At 37.9% G+C, this 15,611-nt stretch overlaps 2 protein-coding genes across 4 annotated transcripts; one reads left to right on the forward strand and one right to left on the reverse strand.

Annotated features, from left to right (window-relative positions):
- Positions 1-209: 209 nt before the first annotated feature.
- Positions 210-5,051, forward strand: LOC113546554 (patatin-like phospholipase domain-containing protein 2). 2 transcript variants are annotated; one of them, XM_026946490.3, is made up of 9 exons: positions 393-594; positions 1,659-1,891; positions 2,047-2,112; positions 2,233-2,442; positions 3,398-3,458; positions 3,577-3,771; positions 3,859-3,982; positions 4,553-4,655; positions 4,809-5,051. In XM_026946490.3, exons 1-8 carry the CDS (start codon positions 408-410, stop codon positions 4,593-4,595), a joined length of 1,119 nt encoding a protein of 372 aa, XP_026802291.3. In that variant the 5' UTR covers positions 393-407; the 3' UTR covers positions 4,596-4,655; positions 4,809-5,051. The 2 variants fall into 2 exon arrangements, with proteins under 2 accessions (XP_026802289.3, XP_026802291.3); XM_026946488.3 differs by having other exon boundaries at positions 210-594; positions 3,577-3,982.
- A 71-nt stretch (positions 5,052-5,122) lies between these two features.
- Positions 5,123-13,771, reverse strand: tdg.1 (thymine DNA glycosylase, tandem duplicate 1). 2 transcript variants are annotated; one of them, XM_026946486.3, is made up of 11 exons: positions 13,476-13,771; positions 12,805-12,874; positions 10,869-11,038; positions 9,719-9,960; positions 9,530-9,599; positions 9,239-9,374; positions 7,920-8,002; positions 7,734-7,828; positions 7,455-7,626; positions 7,170-7,301; positions 5,123-6,379 (listed from the first exon to the last, which is right to left on the reverse strand). In XM_026946486.3, exons 2-11 carry the CDS (start codon positions 12,861-12,863, stop codon positions 6,246-6,248), a joined length of 1,293 nt encoding a protein of 430 aa, XP_026802287.1. In that variant the 5' UTR covers positions 12,864-12,874; positions 13,476-13,771; the 3' UTR covers positions 5,123-6,245. The 2 variants fall into 2 exon arrangements, with proteins under 2 accessions (XP_026802287.1, XP_026802288.1); XM_026946487.3 differs by lacking the exon at positions 12,805-12,874 and having other exon boundaries at positions 13,476-13,770.
- Positions 13,772-15,611: the final 1,840 nt, after the last annotated feature.

Raw genomic sequence — 15,611 nt, forward strand, 5'->3', positions numbered from 1 at the left:
AAAAAACATTCTGTGTTGCCAGTGCTTATATTTACAGTGAACCCTGTCTGAGGTACAGCTTGGCTCAGGCTGACTGGGGATTGATACACAATAACATGCTGAGTTCACTGAGTTCAGTAGTGAAGATTATATAAACCAGTTTAAAGGAATCATGGACTGGTATCATTTTACACCTGTAAGTGTGTAAGGATCATATACCAACATGTAGCATATAACATATAACAACAACATGAAGAAGAAGAAGAAGAAAGAAGCAAACTTACTTTGATGATTTAATATTACGTTGGGTTCAAAGTCAACAGTCATGCTGTGACTCTGTTGCGTAAGTGTTATTGTCGGTAATGTCAACTGCAGTGAACTTCCTCCTCATTCAAAGCTACATGCTGAGAGAAACATGCATGTGAAACATGCTCACCTCAGATAACAAGTGGAATATTTCATTTGCTGGTTGTGGATTTTTGGGAATTTATTATTTTGGAGTGTACAGTTGTCTGTTGGAACGGGCTCATCACTTAATTAAAAGTACCAGTAAAATTTGTGGTGCTTCATCAGGAGCACTGATCGCAGCTATGATAGCATGTGAAATGTCACCAGGTAAGTAATAACATCAAATATACTGTATATACAGTATGTATACACACACACAGACACCAGCCACTTTAATAGGAAAACCTGTACACCTGTTCATTCATGCAATTATCAGCCAATCATGTGGCAGTGGCGCAATGTATAAAATCATGCAGGTTGATAAAGGTCAAGAGCTTCGGGTAAAGGTAGAAAAAATGTGATCACAGTGACTTTGACTGTGGCATGGTTGTTGGTGCCAGATGGATAGTTGATGGTTTGAGTATTTCAGGAACTGCTGATCTCCTAGGATTCAACACAACAGTCTATAGAGTTTACAGAATGGTGCAAAAAAAAAAAAAAAAAAACATCCAGGTGATGGACAGAAAAAAGACTGAAAAAGACCAGGCAAGGCCAGTTTATAAGAACCTTAAGCACATCTATACAGTCCCCTCTGAATGTACTAGAAAAGCAAGGAAAATTTTTATTTTGTTTGCTATATACTGAAGACATTTGGGTTCTACTGAGACAGTAGATCAGAATTTCAGCTTTCATTTCCATCTAGATGTGTTTAACAACTATTTGTTTTCCTTTGATGTATTGGAATATGCCTTTTTATATCTGTACATACTTAAGGTTCTTTGGTTGTCCTTCTACAGGAATCCCTAAAGTTCTATGTAAAACTCCACAAAAGAGTGTTTCCCTATCAGAAAGGGTTCAAGGAAAAACTTTTTTGTAAGCCCCCTTAATTATTTAACAAACGCTTAAACAACTCTTGAAGAAGCATTTTCTAGAGCGTGCCATTTCAATGATTAACATTATATTTCAGTTATTTAGAGAATGTGTAATGTTAATAAGACAGTCTTTGAACCATGGACAAATCTTTTAGTGCAGAAAAGGGACATGTCTTAGTCAACTGAGTCCAGTGTAAAAACTTCATAACTGTTGATGTATAGTATTTCCCATTTCATCATAGTCACTGTTGACACTGTTAGTTAATGATTTAACATCTGCCATGTTATACGATAACCACCAAATAACCGTACAAACTATAAAATGTGTGAATAAATAGGCTTGTTTTTTTTATTTTGAAGCAAAGTGCTGTGAAAATCTGATGGCAATTGCCAAAGAGGCTCGAAAAGGCATGCTGAGCTCCATGCATCCCTCCTTTAACCTGTTGAAGTTAACCAGGCAGCTTATGGTCCGAGAGCTGCCTGATAACGCTCACCTCCTTGCCAGTGGGAAACTGTGTGTGTCGCTAACACGTCTTTCAGATGGGAAGAATGTGCTGGTGTCTGAGTTCACCAGCAAGGACGATCTCATCCAGGTGAACTTAACCTTCATCTAAAATATGGAGAAGGATGAATTTGTTACATTAAACCTTGGAGCATTAAATCATGATGCCACAGTGCAGTGTTAAGCTTTAATATTTTTCACATGTTTTTTTTTATTATTTATTTTTAAATGTGTGTTTTTGTCCAGGCTTTATTTTGTAGCTGTTTTTTCCCCTTGTACTGTGGAGTGGTGCCACCTAGTTATCATGGCACTGTAAGTACTAAAGAAATAACAAATTATACCAGTCGAATGAATTACTATAGCTATATGCTATAATTACTATTACTATATTTATAATAAACTCTAATCTACATGTTCTACTTCTCTTTTCAGCGCTATGTAGATGGCGCTTTGAGTGATAGCGCTCCATATTCCACTCTGAAGAATACCATCACTGTCTCGCCATTCTCTGGTGAAAGTGACATCTGTCCATATGACAACCCCGTCTACTGCCAAGAAGTGAGACACTGCAATATGAGCATTAACATCAACTTGGCTAACGTGCACCGTGTTATCCAAGCGTTTTTCCCACCAGAACCTGAGGTAAACTACAAACTTGTTCAATTTTAGTTTACGCATCAGTTTTGGTGTAAAAAGTCCTTCAAATGTAAAACTCCTCTCTGGACGACTTGCATATCGTAGTTATTCTTTCAGCTGTTCCTGTTAGAGAGCGCCACAGCAGATCACCTTCCATTGTCCGCATATCGATTTGGCACAGGTTTCATGCCAGATGCCCTTCCTGACACAACCCTCCCCATTTATCTGGGCTTGGGACCAGCACTGAGAGTGTGCTAGATTGTGCAACCCCAGCGGCTGGGGTTGGCACCCAGCATAGGGCTCAAACCCACGATCCTGAGATCAAGGGTTCCATACTCTATCAACTGAGCTAGCCAGGTGCCTACAATTTATATTAATACGTATATTAATCTTTATAATTAACATATGCTCTTCAGTGGCATTGCCATGTTGCTCTATTTTCACTTTGTTTATGGGTTTTCTACTCACAATACTGTTAATCTACCTGCTGATACTGGCACCAATGGGAATTAGCTCTTGTTTTATCTCTATCGAAAGAGAGCAGTGCAGCAGTGCTTTAGTCATTTACAATTTCCGGCTGTCTCGCCTCTTCATCTGTGCACTCTGCACACACATCAGGTTCCAATAAAACCACCATCAGCACCATCACGCTTATTATCTCATAGATAGCTAACTAGCTGAGCAGAGTCTCTGCCATAACTCTTATATTTGAGATCGTTGACATTTTTTCCTCCTGTTAAACACCATTGTAACTGCGCTAGCAATGTCACCCTGTGACATCAGCACAGCAGACAACCGCTAACTTCTCACAGGAACAACAAAAATACAGCATCAACCAACAACCTAGCACCAGGATCACTAAGCACATCACAAATATTTCAATCTACACACATTTAATGTCTCTCAGGGTGGCGTTTTCCTTTAAGTTCTGTTTCAAATTACTGTTTTGTTCTGTTCTCAGGTTATGGCAGAGATTTGTCACAACGGATACAAAGATGCGCTCATGTTTCTGAAGCAAAATGGTGAGCGAGATTTCACATAAAGCCTAAATGCTACTATAGATATTCTTACATACACAATAGATCTTTATTCCGTCTATGTTTTGTGCTTAGTGGAACACTAAAATCTGTCTGATTTCAGATCTCTTAGAACAGGACTCATTTATGACTGAACTTATAATAAATCACAGACAGGACAAGCGTCCCTGGTTCAATACACACAACTACACATGGCAAGATGATCACAGAGAACCCAGACGGTCTGGATCAATGAGTGGACAGAGCTGTGTGCTGGATAAACAGGAGATGAACCTGCTGCCTGTGTCCATCCAAAAAGGTCGTTGTCCCAGAGTTGTTTACTGTCAGAATGAGAAATTATCTGTAGAGTCTCTTAGCGAAAATATGGCTTGGGTCTGTCCCTCAGTCTTTTGTGATGCTGGTACGAAGAAACACAGGTGGATGAGTGAACTATTTGCAGTGAAGTTGGTCACGTCCATACTGATGGTGTGTGTTTTGCCTGTAGAGATCGTCTACTTCATGCTTCTGAGGTAACTCTAATCTACCTCACTAATCTACCGATATACATATAATTATGTAAACCACAGCACTGCTGAATTCTCCATTCTGATTTGTTAGAAGGTGTTGATTCATTTTCTATAACAGCAGCACTGACAGTAGTTCCGACTGCAACGTAGATTACAGGTTTATATTAATGCACTCACTCTTATTCAGAATCATTTCTATAGTGATCATAGTTTTCTGATGACCTGTTTAGCATTTTAGAAGGAGTCTCCAGTGTCAGCATCTCAGTCTCATGGTTTCTCAGTAACATGACAAGTTCTTGTTATCACTTGTGTTATAGCAGCACCAGGAAAAAAAGAGCCTGGTGCTGCTATAACACAAGTGATAACAAGAACTAACTTGGACTTTCCACAACCTTCCATGCAACTTTAAATGGATAAAATGGACGTGTTCTTTAATAAATAAAAATTGTTGGCAAAGGGGAATAGAACAACTGTAAGATGTGCTGTTATAGACAAGTGGATCTGATCATCTTTATATAAATGCTTAATAAATGTGTTGTTAAATGCTAACTGTACTCTAACAATAACTATCAGATTTGCTGGCTGGATGTTGGACATGGTGTCTGATCTTCTGTAGCTGTGGGAAGTCACCTCACAGATGAAAAGCATTGGTGTTGATGAAACTGTCCTGTAAAAGGTTTTCACACTGCACATTCCACACACATATTAGAAATCACACAGGTGTAGAAATGCTAAAAAAACAAAAGGACGTCCATTTGTCGATCTTCTGTAAAATGGCTGCTCTGGATTAAGTGTGCTTTTTCCTCTTGTCTTTTTTTTTTTTTTTTAGCCTAATACCACTGAAGGTTTCAACTCTACATCCTTAGGTCTCCCTGCCCAGGTCATCAACAGTCCACTCTCACGTCCACATCTGTTCCTACTCAGGCTCATTTTGTAACTTTTTTCCCTACATTTTTTTGGATAATGTGTGACAATGCAAATATGCAAAATGCAAATGTACTAGAAAGGGAAACAACCACAAAAAAAGAAACATTTACAAATGTACACCCAGCTTCTTGTTACTAAAGATTTATTTTCCACAGCAAGGTAACTGTAATTAGAAATAAAGGAATAATTGTGCTAAAGATGAACATTACACCTGGATAAGTTGAATGCAATAAAATTTTAATAGAGGGAAAACGTAATCATGTTTACAAGAAGAGTAACAAAATAGCACCAAGAGTGTTTTATATAGACAGTAAAACCACAGTAAATCAAAGCTTTTAAAATTCACACAGTACCATGCGTCATTAAAACGGTGTTTTACAGTACTTGAGAAGGCATCGTGAGCATCATTGACACTTGAATTTGTAATTTCAAGTCACAGGAGACAACTACTCCACAAATACCAATAAACACCACCAGCAGTCACATGATTGTATCAGTAAAATCTTTCAGAAATGCACCTTGAGGGATTAATGGTGGCGTCTTTGCTTTGATTACAAATGTTTTAAGAATTTCACCTACACTACTTGCACTATTACACCTTTTTTTATATATATATAAAAAGGGGAGATTCATAATCCTTACTGTTTCCATGCTGACCTACAGTATGTAAATGGCTTCCAAGGAGAGAATAGTGTGCAAATATTTTGCACAAGGAAAAAAAAAAGTTAAAAGTTTAGCCACATCAAATTACATACTGTTCTGTCTTAAAATCAAGTATCAGTCCCTGATATCACATGAAACAAATAATTGCATCAGTGCTTATACACTAAGCAAAAACAAAAATGTTTTGGACACAGAATATAAAAAAACACAAGCTCAGATCCATAGAAATACTACTTCCTAAAATGTCTAATTCAAATTCATGGCAAAGAAAATAATAATAAAAAAAAAAAAAAAAAAAAAAAAAAAAAAAAAAAAAAAAAAAGAGTTCGAATGCATCTCTTCTTAGATGAAGAGTGTTTCATGAGAAGAGTCTTCAGTTGAAGAACTGAGGTACAGTTTATAGTTGTTGAGAGCAGCAGGTGACTTGTGCGAGTCACTGAAGTAGCTGTTTCTGCTTCGAATCATACTCATCATCCTGTTCTGCTGAGTGACTTATGCACACAGCAACCATAATCATCTTATTACCTAATGTAACACATTTAAACAAATCAGCAAGCAGAAATGTCAGTGCACGTATTGAGATTGCCCCTGAACTGGGAGAAGCTGGTGAGAGGCACTGCGCGAGAGCTGTGGATGAACACAGGAGTCAAGTCCCTTACTGAGATGACAGTCCTGCTCATACGGCCTCCGCCTGCGCTTGTGACGAGCTGCCAATCTCGGGAATCTGATCAGCGAAGGAGTTGGTCATCCACTGGCCATCTGGAAGCTGGCCCACTGCATTTGGATTCCTAGGCTCCTTCTCTGCTGCTTCTAGAAGTACAGACAGACAAATCAATAACTAGCCATACATTACTACTCCTTTTCATGCCAACATTGCTAACAAGAAAATCAGAGCAGGCAGAGAGGAAGAAAATAGAATTTTACCGCAAAAGCCCCAGAGTGGACAGGCTCCGTGCTAACAGCATAAATGATCATATATGTATTGGTTGAACTCGCAGTTATTCATTATATGCTTTATCCTGGTTGGCGTGACAGTGGATCCAGAGCCTCTACTGAACAACGGGTGTGAGGCGGGAAAACGCTGAATGGATGCCATGAATGAAACACACACATTCACACATCGGGGCAATTTAGAGTCACTAATCCACCTACTGGCTTGGTTTTTTTTTTGGATACTGGGAGGAAACCAGATAACTCAGTGGGAACCCACAAGAACACTGGGAGAACATGAGAAACTCAGACAGTAACCAAAGCTCAGGATTGAACCGAGGACCCTGGAGCTGTGAGGTTGTATAGTATAGACCCGTATAGTAAAGATCAGTAAATATGTTTTTTATAAAAGAAAATTAGTAAGCAACAGCAAGACACGCAAAAAAGAAACAGCACAAAAAAAAATTCCCCAGTTTTCAAGTGTCTCCCATATCGCCACTGCAAGAGGTCAAAAATGATAAATGCTATGCTTAAACCTTACATGTTGGCACCTCTGTCAGTCATTATACATCACGCTAGTTATCTAGATTTAGTATTTCTTGAAAGTTTGGGTTCAGTAGATTTATTTGGAACAGTCATCCATCTTCAGTTAACAGAAATAGTTATTAACCTGCTTCTCCAGAAGCGAAGGCACAGTGGCCATTGTTTTCCTCTAATCCAGGTTCTCCATACGCCCCTCCATACGCAGCCTCGTAGCCAGGATCGTACTGCTCCTCCTTGATGGCCATTCTCTTAGCATCCTCTGCGGAAACACACCGAAAGTCGGGTTTATAGAATATTGTGGAATATTAGATAGCGTTATCTATCACATTATCTATTATCTATGCTTTGATATATTTTGGAAGACATGCACAAAGATTCCAGTGTAAAGAACCTACAAAACCTGCGTCCTTACCTTTAGCCATGCCGAGATCGAAAGTGTAATTGATTTCCTCTACTTCCCTGGGTCTGGCCACTCCCTTCAGTTGGTCTCGGAGTTCTCTGAGCTTGATGTAGAAGTGCACTTTGTCCTGAGCTCGAGGGAACTGGGCACAGCGGGCACTTGAGGAGGGCATCAGATACAGCGCCTAAAGACCCACAGAGGTGTACAGCTGTTACCCTTACACTGATGAACCTATGCATATGAAAATTAATTTGATTACTTTAAGCCTGGAGATGGCTACTAGTGTCCTACCGTGTCTGAGTCAGGAATCTTGTGTGGCTGCAAGCCAAATTCCAGAGTTTTGGGCTTTTTCCCGAATATCTCTCTACAGAACATTTCATATATACCTTCAGGAAAAAGAAAGTTAATGTTAGAATGACATTCCTCCATGTGAAATATACTGTTCAAGCAGTACATATTCAGTCCTTACATACTTACATTTCCCATTGAAAACTGCTATGAGAGGTTTGAACTTTTTAAGCTTCTCCACTAAAATTTTGCCACCTTCTCGAAGCTCTTTACTGCATCAGAAAGGAAAACCAAAGCTGAAAAGGGACCATACTATACCAGGTTTTAAATCATTAAATTAAAGAATCTGTTTACAAAGTAATCTGATAACAAGCAATGATTTTAACATGTTTACGTGCAATCGAGTGCATGGAAAATTCCAGGTCTACGTGAGTCAATCAGTAAACGAATTTCTTTCTAATTGCCAAACATTTGCACCTCTGTAGTCCCTTGGAGTCTAACAATCAACCCTCAGAAGCCCAAGCAAAAATTTAAAGTGTGCCACGGTATTTTAACTGTACTGGTTGGCAAAACGTCAAAAATATCATAACGCTGTTCTCAAGCATTTGTATAACACACAATATGTATCACGATATACAGTTTTGCTCACAAACTGCCAGCAATACAGTAGTGTTGCATTAAAAAAATCTTACAAATAATAGTAAATTGGTGGTGATAAATTTATTTTTAAAAATAAAAAAACATTTTTTTAAAAATACTTTAACACTGAAAGAGAGAAGTTTTTCACATTTTACAAATTTAAAAATTAAGCACAAATTTTTAAAATCAGTTACATCAGCTTCTTCCAATCAGTTTGTAATTATTATTTTAATAAAAAGATATCATGATATCTCAGAAAAGCATATTGTGACATAATCTATCAAGATATCGATATTATATGGTCATATCGCTCAGCCCTATTTAACAGTGTCACTTTACTAGAAAAACTTTTTTTTTGGATCCTATCCTTTACTATTTATTATTTATTTTTATGCCAAAATGCATACCTTTATGACATTTTAATAAAATTGATAATCCAATAGGCTTCTGTTGATAGATACGTTGCATATTGACAAAAATAAGATCTTCTTTTATTTATATACAAAAATGTGTTAGCTATACATTTGCATGAATACATTTGTCCTTACACATGCTTGCTCTTAAATAAATTTAGAAAGTGTATGATATGGGAAGAATTGTGTAGCCTGAATTGTAATAATCCTTAATCCACAAAGTTTCTCAAAAAGAATACACATTTTGGAATGGGGCTTTTAATTTGTTATTAGACCAAGCATAGACGCTCATCTACTACTAACAAAGACCCGATCCAGCAGGATGCACATGCGCAGATGGAGATAATGATGGGTATCAAATTAAGCCTACAGACGCATGGATTAACCCAACTGAAAATGTTGGATAATGATTGTGTTAATTGTGTGCGTGTGAACACACTCAAGCAGCAGTCATACCTTGTGAGATCTTTGCTTCCCGGTGTTGCTCTTGCCACCATGTTAGTGAAGCCAATGCCGTATTTCTCAGGGAGAGACTGGTCGTGCATGTGGTTCAGCAGCTGTTCAGTAAATCCAGACAGGAACAGGCACTTCCCTGGACGAATGAAGAGCATACCAACAAAATGATGAATGAGCATTGAATAACAACTACATAATAACTAATAACATACCTACGTAATTTAAAAAAATATATCTATTATCCAAAAAACTGAATGCCTACAATATTAAACAATACCAAATGAAACTTACAAAAGTGGTTCCCAGGTCCAGGGAACCATCTTCCAATGTAGGCAGCCATCAAACCTGGATTGATTCCAATCTTTATGGAGGAAAAAAACCTGATAATCAGACAAAACTGCCCGACTACACAATGCGCTGTTCGAGCTTGGTTTGATTTCACTACATTCAGGTGTTTCACTCACACACACACACACTTACAATGACGTAGTCCAGGTTGTATGTAAGGATGTCTGGCAGAGTCTTTTTCATGACCTCCTCCTCAGACATGCCCTTGAAGCGATCGACTTTCCTTTTAACTTTCTTAAAGGACTCGTCAATCTTCTCCTGTGTTCCTTCAGCTGGTTGACCCTCTTTGTCTGCCTTGGCCTTCTTAGGCTTGGGACCTGGTTTAGCTTTAGGCTCTTTACTTGCAGCTCTGCCCCTCTTTCCTTTAGTGGGAGCTTTGGGTTCAAACAAGGAAATCTTTACATTTTCTCCATACATTTTCTCAACAACGCAGCTGCCCTACCATCACCCGGACATTGATTATTTTCCAATAACAGCATTCCTTGAAGTGTTTTATGACCACTTATATCATGATTTCACAATGACTACAATTTTTATTTATTAAAGAATATTGTACATGTATGTGTTTATTTATTAAAGAACATGTTACATGTAATGTAGTGGAACGGCTGTGAAATCACTTTCATTACAGCAGACATTCAATCCTCAGAAGCCCAAGCAAAAATGTAAAGTGTATTTTAGTAATTTTAGTATTTTAACCGTAGTATTTGGCGATATGTCAAAAGACATCATATCGCTATTCTCAAGCATTTGTACAATACACAATATGTATCATCATATATAGTTTTGCTCACAAACAGCCAGCAATTTTTTTACAAAAAAATGCAGCTTATCAATTTTGCTGATAAAGTGCAAAGCCCTTCATCCTGAAGACTTTCTCGTGAAGGAAAAACGAAAAGAAACGGCTTTACCTCTGACTATTACAAAGCTCTGACGCTGGAGACTCCTTCCATAAGCGTTAAACATATGTCTCCTTACAGAAAACTTCACCACATCAAGAATTATACAGTTTTCTCTGTTAAATAACCAACACGGTTTGTTAATCTGGTTATTATGTGGAGCGTCTGCCGTACAAGTCTGTTGTTGCTATAGAATGTAATAGAACAAGTGGATTCCTGTGATTTGAATTACAGGTGGAACTGTCAGAGCTGCTGTTACGGAAAATTAATCAACACCTTCTGACCAATCAGAATCAAGAATTCAACAGCACTGTGGAGTAAATGCAGTTAAGATATTTTATATAAACACACTGAATGTATTGGGGAAATCATTTGGAGCGTACCTTGCTGGGGAGCACCAGGCTCCAGCGGTGCAGCAGGCGGCTCATGGACAGGCATTTCCATCATTCCAGGTTCTTCTCCGTGTCCTTCCATGAAGTGGGCAACATTTCCGTTAGCCATATGTGAATACTGGGCATGGAGGGCTTGGAGATGCTGCTGTGCTGACTGAACCCTAGACAAATGCAAATGAATTCAAAGGAATTCAAAGGTTAAAAAATAAAACTTGTGTTTATAGAGCACTGAACATATAAAACAGTTTATGTAGCCATTATCTTTAAACTTAATTTAGATGTAAGAACTCAACGTATTGTTCAGTGTTGCCAACTTAGAGACATTGTCGCTAGATCTGGCGACATTTTAGACCCCTTTAATTCAAAAAAGAGCCTAGTGAAAAATCTAGTGACTTTCTGAACACACATTAGTGACTGTCCTGTATTCGATACAGCTCTCCAGCTCACTCCACAGCTGCTGATATACGAGTTGAGAGCAGGTTGGCTTGTCTCACCAGTAGTGTGTAATACAAGGAAGGCATGCACCAAGGCTCTTCTCTGTTCCGGCACCTAGCTGGTGGAATGAATTTCCCCTAGATGTCCGAATGACAACTAAAGACCTAAGGGAGTCTGCCAAATGCCATTAATGGAAATGTACGTGTAATGTCTGACTGTGCTGCACATGGGACCAATCAGTGATCATGATAGTTCCCAAATGGCCAATCACTGATCACGATAATTCCCAATGACCAATCACTGATCACGATAGTTCCCAAAGACCAATCACTGATCACGATAGTTCCCAAATGGCCAATCACTGATCACGATAGTTCCCAATGGCCAATCACTGATCACAATAGTTCCCAAATGGCCAATCACTGATCACGATAGTTCCCAATGGCCAATCACTGATCACGATAGTTCCCAATGGCCAATCACAGATCACAATAGTTCCCAAATGGCCAATCACTGAATACCATTGTTCCCAATGGCCAATCACTGATCACGATAGTTCCCAATGGCCAATCACTGATCACGATAGTTCCCAATGACCAATCACTGATCACGATAGTTCCCAAAGACCAATCACTGATCACGATAGTTCCCAAATGGCCAATCACTGATCACGATAGTTCCCAATGGCCAATCACTGATCACGATAGTTCCCAATGGCCAATCACTGATCACGATCGTTCCCATTGGCCAATCACAGAACACAATAGTTCCCAAATGGCCAATCATTGATCACCATTGTTCCCAGTGGCCAATCAGTGATAACGATAGTTCCCAAATGGCCAATCACTGATCACGATAATTCCCAAATGCTCCTGTTTTAAACTCTCTTCTTGGAGAGAGTAGCTAATAAAAGTGAGTAACCATTTTCTTCCTGACTTCTCACTGCTTCTTTATTTTTTTGTCTGCGTTATTGATAGAAAGCACAGCAATCTGTAAACGCACAGTTTGTGGTGCCATGACCAAAGATCTTCTTTCTATAAGAAATAAATTCAAATCTATTAACTTCTCTGAAAATTCTCCTTGTTTACCCTAATTTGAAATCTGATATGCCCATGACCAGGATGAATAAATTAATATGCAAATGAGTACATTAGTCTGTAACGTAACTGTGACTTTTTCTAGTTACTTTCCTCAGAGAAGAGTTGGCAACACTGATAAACCCTGATAATGATTATACTGGATGAGTGCTTTATCAGAAGACACAGAAGTAGTCAAGAAAACTGTAAGAGCAAAACCGGTTATTTTCAAATTAGTAACATTACAGATAAGAGATTAAGTGAATAGATATTTGCCATTTTCATAGGCTGGTTAGTAACATTCAGGGTCAGTTTAGTATCTGCACAGTGCTCCATCAGCATGCTCCTGAAATGCAGATGGCAACAAATGAAAATTCAATCCTGGCGCCATTTGATGACAAAGCGGGGAAACTCACCAGTGCTGAACATAATCCGAGGGCACATGAGGCAAAGATCCGTAACTTCTTTCATCCATCTTTACGGGGACTTAGTGATAAACCAACATTCATATTTATTTATTTATTTATTTATCTTTAAAATGGTATTACTACAGGCAGCTAGTTAGATCATGGAGAATGTTTCTAACCAGTCTATTCAGTCTATTTAGCAGGTGCCACTTACTGTAGCCAGTATGCTAATTATCAACAAGATGTCTACATTTATTAAATACATGACAATGGAGATAGCTAGCCAACATCCAGAAATAAAGAAATATTGAGAGTTTAAGCAAACAATGCGACAAACAGGCCAGTCTGCTACTCAGCTTAGCCTCCATTCTTTAAATTCCATCTAACTCGCATGTTAACCAAAGCCAAATATCTCACTACTGAGTCAAACTAGTCGTTACGAAATGTCACAAATACAATTAACTTTTTTTTCTATATCTATATCAGACTAACAGAGTATTAAACCCTATTAGAGATATTCTTCCTTCATTTTAGCTGACTTTGCTAACACAGACACTTAGCCAGCTAGCATGCTAGCTTTATGAATGGATGTCAGTGGTTAGCTAGCTATCTCGATTCAAATATCATGATGCACTTAATAACAAAATATGTGACCCATTCGTAAATTAAAACATACATACCGTTATTAATATGAACTGAGAACGGTAATAATCCGTTAAAATATATTTTTTCCTATTAAATACAAATCCAGCTGAAGGCAACAAAGACCAACACAGAGGTCCCACAGCAACGAGTCATTCCGGCACTGGAATATACCAACTAAACAATAAAAGGGGGAGGGAACTCCTGCTGTTCATTTTAATATATATTCATTTAAAACGACATACCTAATATTTCACTAATCTGACATAAGACTAACAATGTCGATTTCACAAATGTATTTCTTCACTTCTGACTTCTATCAGGTTATCTTTTGTTTAGTCCGCTTTTACTTAACTCCCCTTGCTTTTACGCTACCCATTTCTTTGACGTTTAAATGTTTCAGAGCTCGATCGCTATTGGTTGTCAAAAAATCCGCTTCCTGTTTTACACACGTCGTAATAAAGTTATGTCTGTATAATAAACAATGGTGATTACAAACATGGATATAATTAAAAGCGCTTGATAATTATTAGTTTATATTATTTACATCACAATACTGCTTTGTATTTTCTCAGTTATTTGATGTTTAAGATAGTTTTGTTTTAATTTGCTTCTAAATAGCATTTACAGAGTTTTGAATAAGTTCCTGAATAATCAACAAATTAAAATCAATTTAATTTTAAAAAAGAAGAAGAAGAAGAAGAAGAATTATAGCTGCAAGTGGTGATCTGCGGGGGGCCATCAAACTTCACAATTCGCTTCCCAAAGTGCCCAGTTCTTCAATTTTTAAAAAAACAATAAAAAGACAATAGATGGATATAGTTATCAAGTTTGATGATAATGCAATGTTAACCCTGATTGGCTGATTAGCTGATGGTGGCCATGTGTTTTTCAGTAATGAGATCATCATCAAAAATCCACTTACAGATAAGGACAGAGATGCAGTGTACCAAATTTCAGCTTGCTCAGACTTACTGTTCCTGAAAAACAATTATATGACTTTTGTCCCACCCCATGTATGGCCACGCCCCACTATTTCGCATATGACCTCAGAATCTTGTCCTGTGTATAGTTTTCAAGTTTTGGCAAATCCATGTAAATGTCATGAGTATGATACCATGAGTATGAAGTATGGCGGCCATATTGTTTACAAAACTCAACTTGTTTTATGATAATTCTTGAGTAGGTTTACACCAATTTTGTGAAGACTGGCCAAAAATCCTAGGACTAGTTTGCAAAAGTAAAAAAAGAAATCATGGCAGAAATTAGTGGATCTAGATGAATTCAGCTGAAGTCTAGGAATAAGAAGAAAAAAGACATTTGAATGTATGACTTAAGGTTGTCAAGATATAAATGTAAGTGTGTGTTATAGGGCCACCACCATGCTGATGCATGCACCTTTACTTGGCTGATTAACAGGGGAATTCTGCACCATTTGGCAAAATACGGCCTTTTCTGCCCATCACATTTTAGTCCAGAATCAAAACAATAAAACAAAAAAAACTCCTAACAATTCCAGTAAGGTTACAAGCACTTCTTTTTCGTACCTCTTAATATTACTCACTCACTTACCTTCAGTAATTGCTTTATCCTGGTCAGAGTCATGGTGGATCCAGAGCCTAGTCCAGGAACACTGGATACAAAGTGCGAACACACCCTGGATGGGCCGCCAGTCCATCACAGGACACAATGCACACACATTCACACAATCATTCACACTAAAGGCAATTTAGAATAGCCAGTCTACATATTACATGTTTTTGGAATGTGGGAGGAAACCTGAAAACCCGGAGGAAACCCACACAGACAGATCTGCATCTGTAAGGTGGCAATGCTACCTGCTGTACCACTGTTTCACCCAAAAGGATACTTTTATACAGTATATAACATATTAATAAATAATAATACAACTGAAAATAGACTCTGGGACCAAAAAACTGCTGTCAGTTTTTTCACGCTATGTTCGCTAGATCATTATCTTACTGAAAAATAATAAGAATTTCAATCTAAGCGACCTTGTGTGATAGAAAGGCACTATAGAAATTAAACAAATAATAAATAATAAAATAATAAAATAAATGACTTGTTTCAGCTGCTCATAGAAACAGTGGATTGACTTAAAAGGCTCAAAAAGTGGATATATATTAAAAATAATAAAACATGAGTATTAGAAA

Source organism: Pangasianodon hypophthalmus, chromosome 7 (genome assembly GCF_027358585.1).
Source record: "Pangasianodon hypophthalmus isolate fPanHyp1 chromosome 7, fPanHyp1.pri, whole genome shotgun sequence".
NCBI classification, from domain to species: Eukaryota; Metazoa; Chordata; class Actinopteri; order Siluriformes; family Pangasiidae; genus Pangasianodon; species Pangasianodon hypophthalmus.

Bases quoted from the DNA above. Each gene is read 5' to 3' on its own strand.
- tdg.1 (XM_026946486.3), bottom strand. From the start codon at position 12,863: ATGGATGAAAGAAGTTACGGATCTTTGCCTCATGTGCCCTCGGATTAT. The intron at 7,829-7,919 runs GTAAGTATGTAA...TTTTTCCTGAAG, and splicing joins AGCAGTTTTCAATGGGAAAT to GTATATATGAAATGTTCTGT. The intron at 6,380-7,169 runs GTTAATAACTAT...CTGTACTTCTAG, and splicing joins CTTCGCTTCTGGAGAAGCAG to AAGCAGCAGAGAAGGAGCCT.
- LOC113546554 (XM_026946488.3), top strand. From the start codon at position 408: ATGCTCACCTCAGATAACAAGTGGAATATTTCATTTGCTGGTTGTGGA. The intron at 595-1,658 runs GTAAGTAATAAC...TTTATTTTGAAG, and splicing joins AGCATGTGAAATGTCACCAG to CAAAGTGCTGTGAAAATCTG. The intron at 3,983-4,552 runs GTAACTCTAATC...AATAACTATCAG, and splicing joins GTCTACTTCATGCTTCTGAG to ATTTGCTGGCTGGATGTTGG.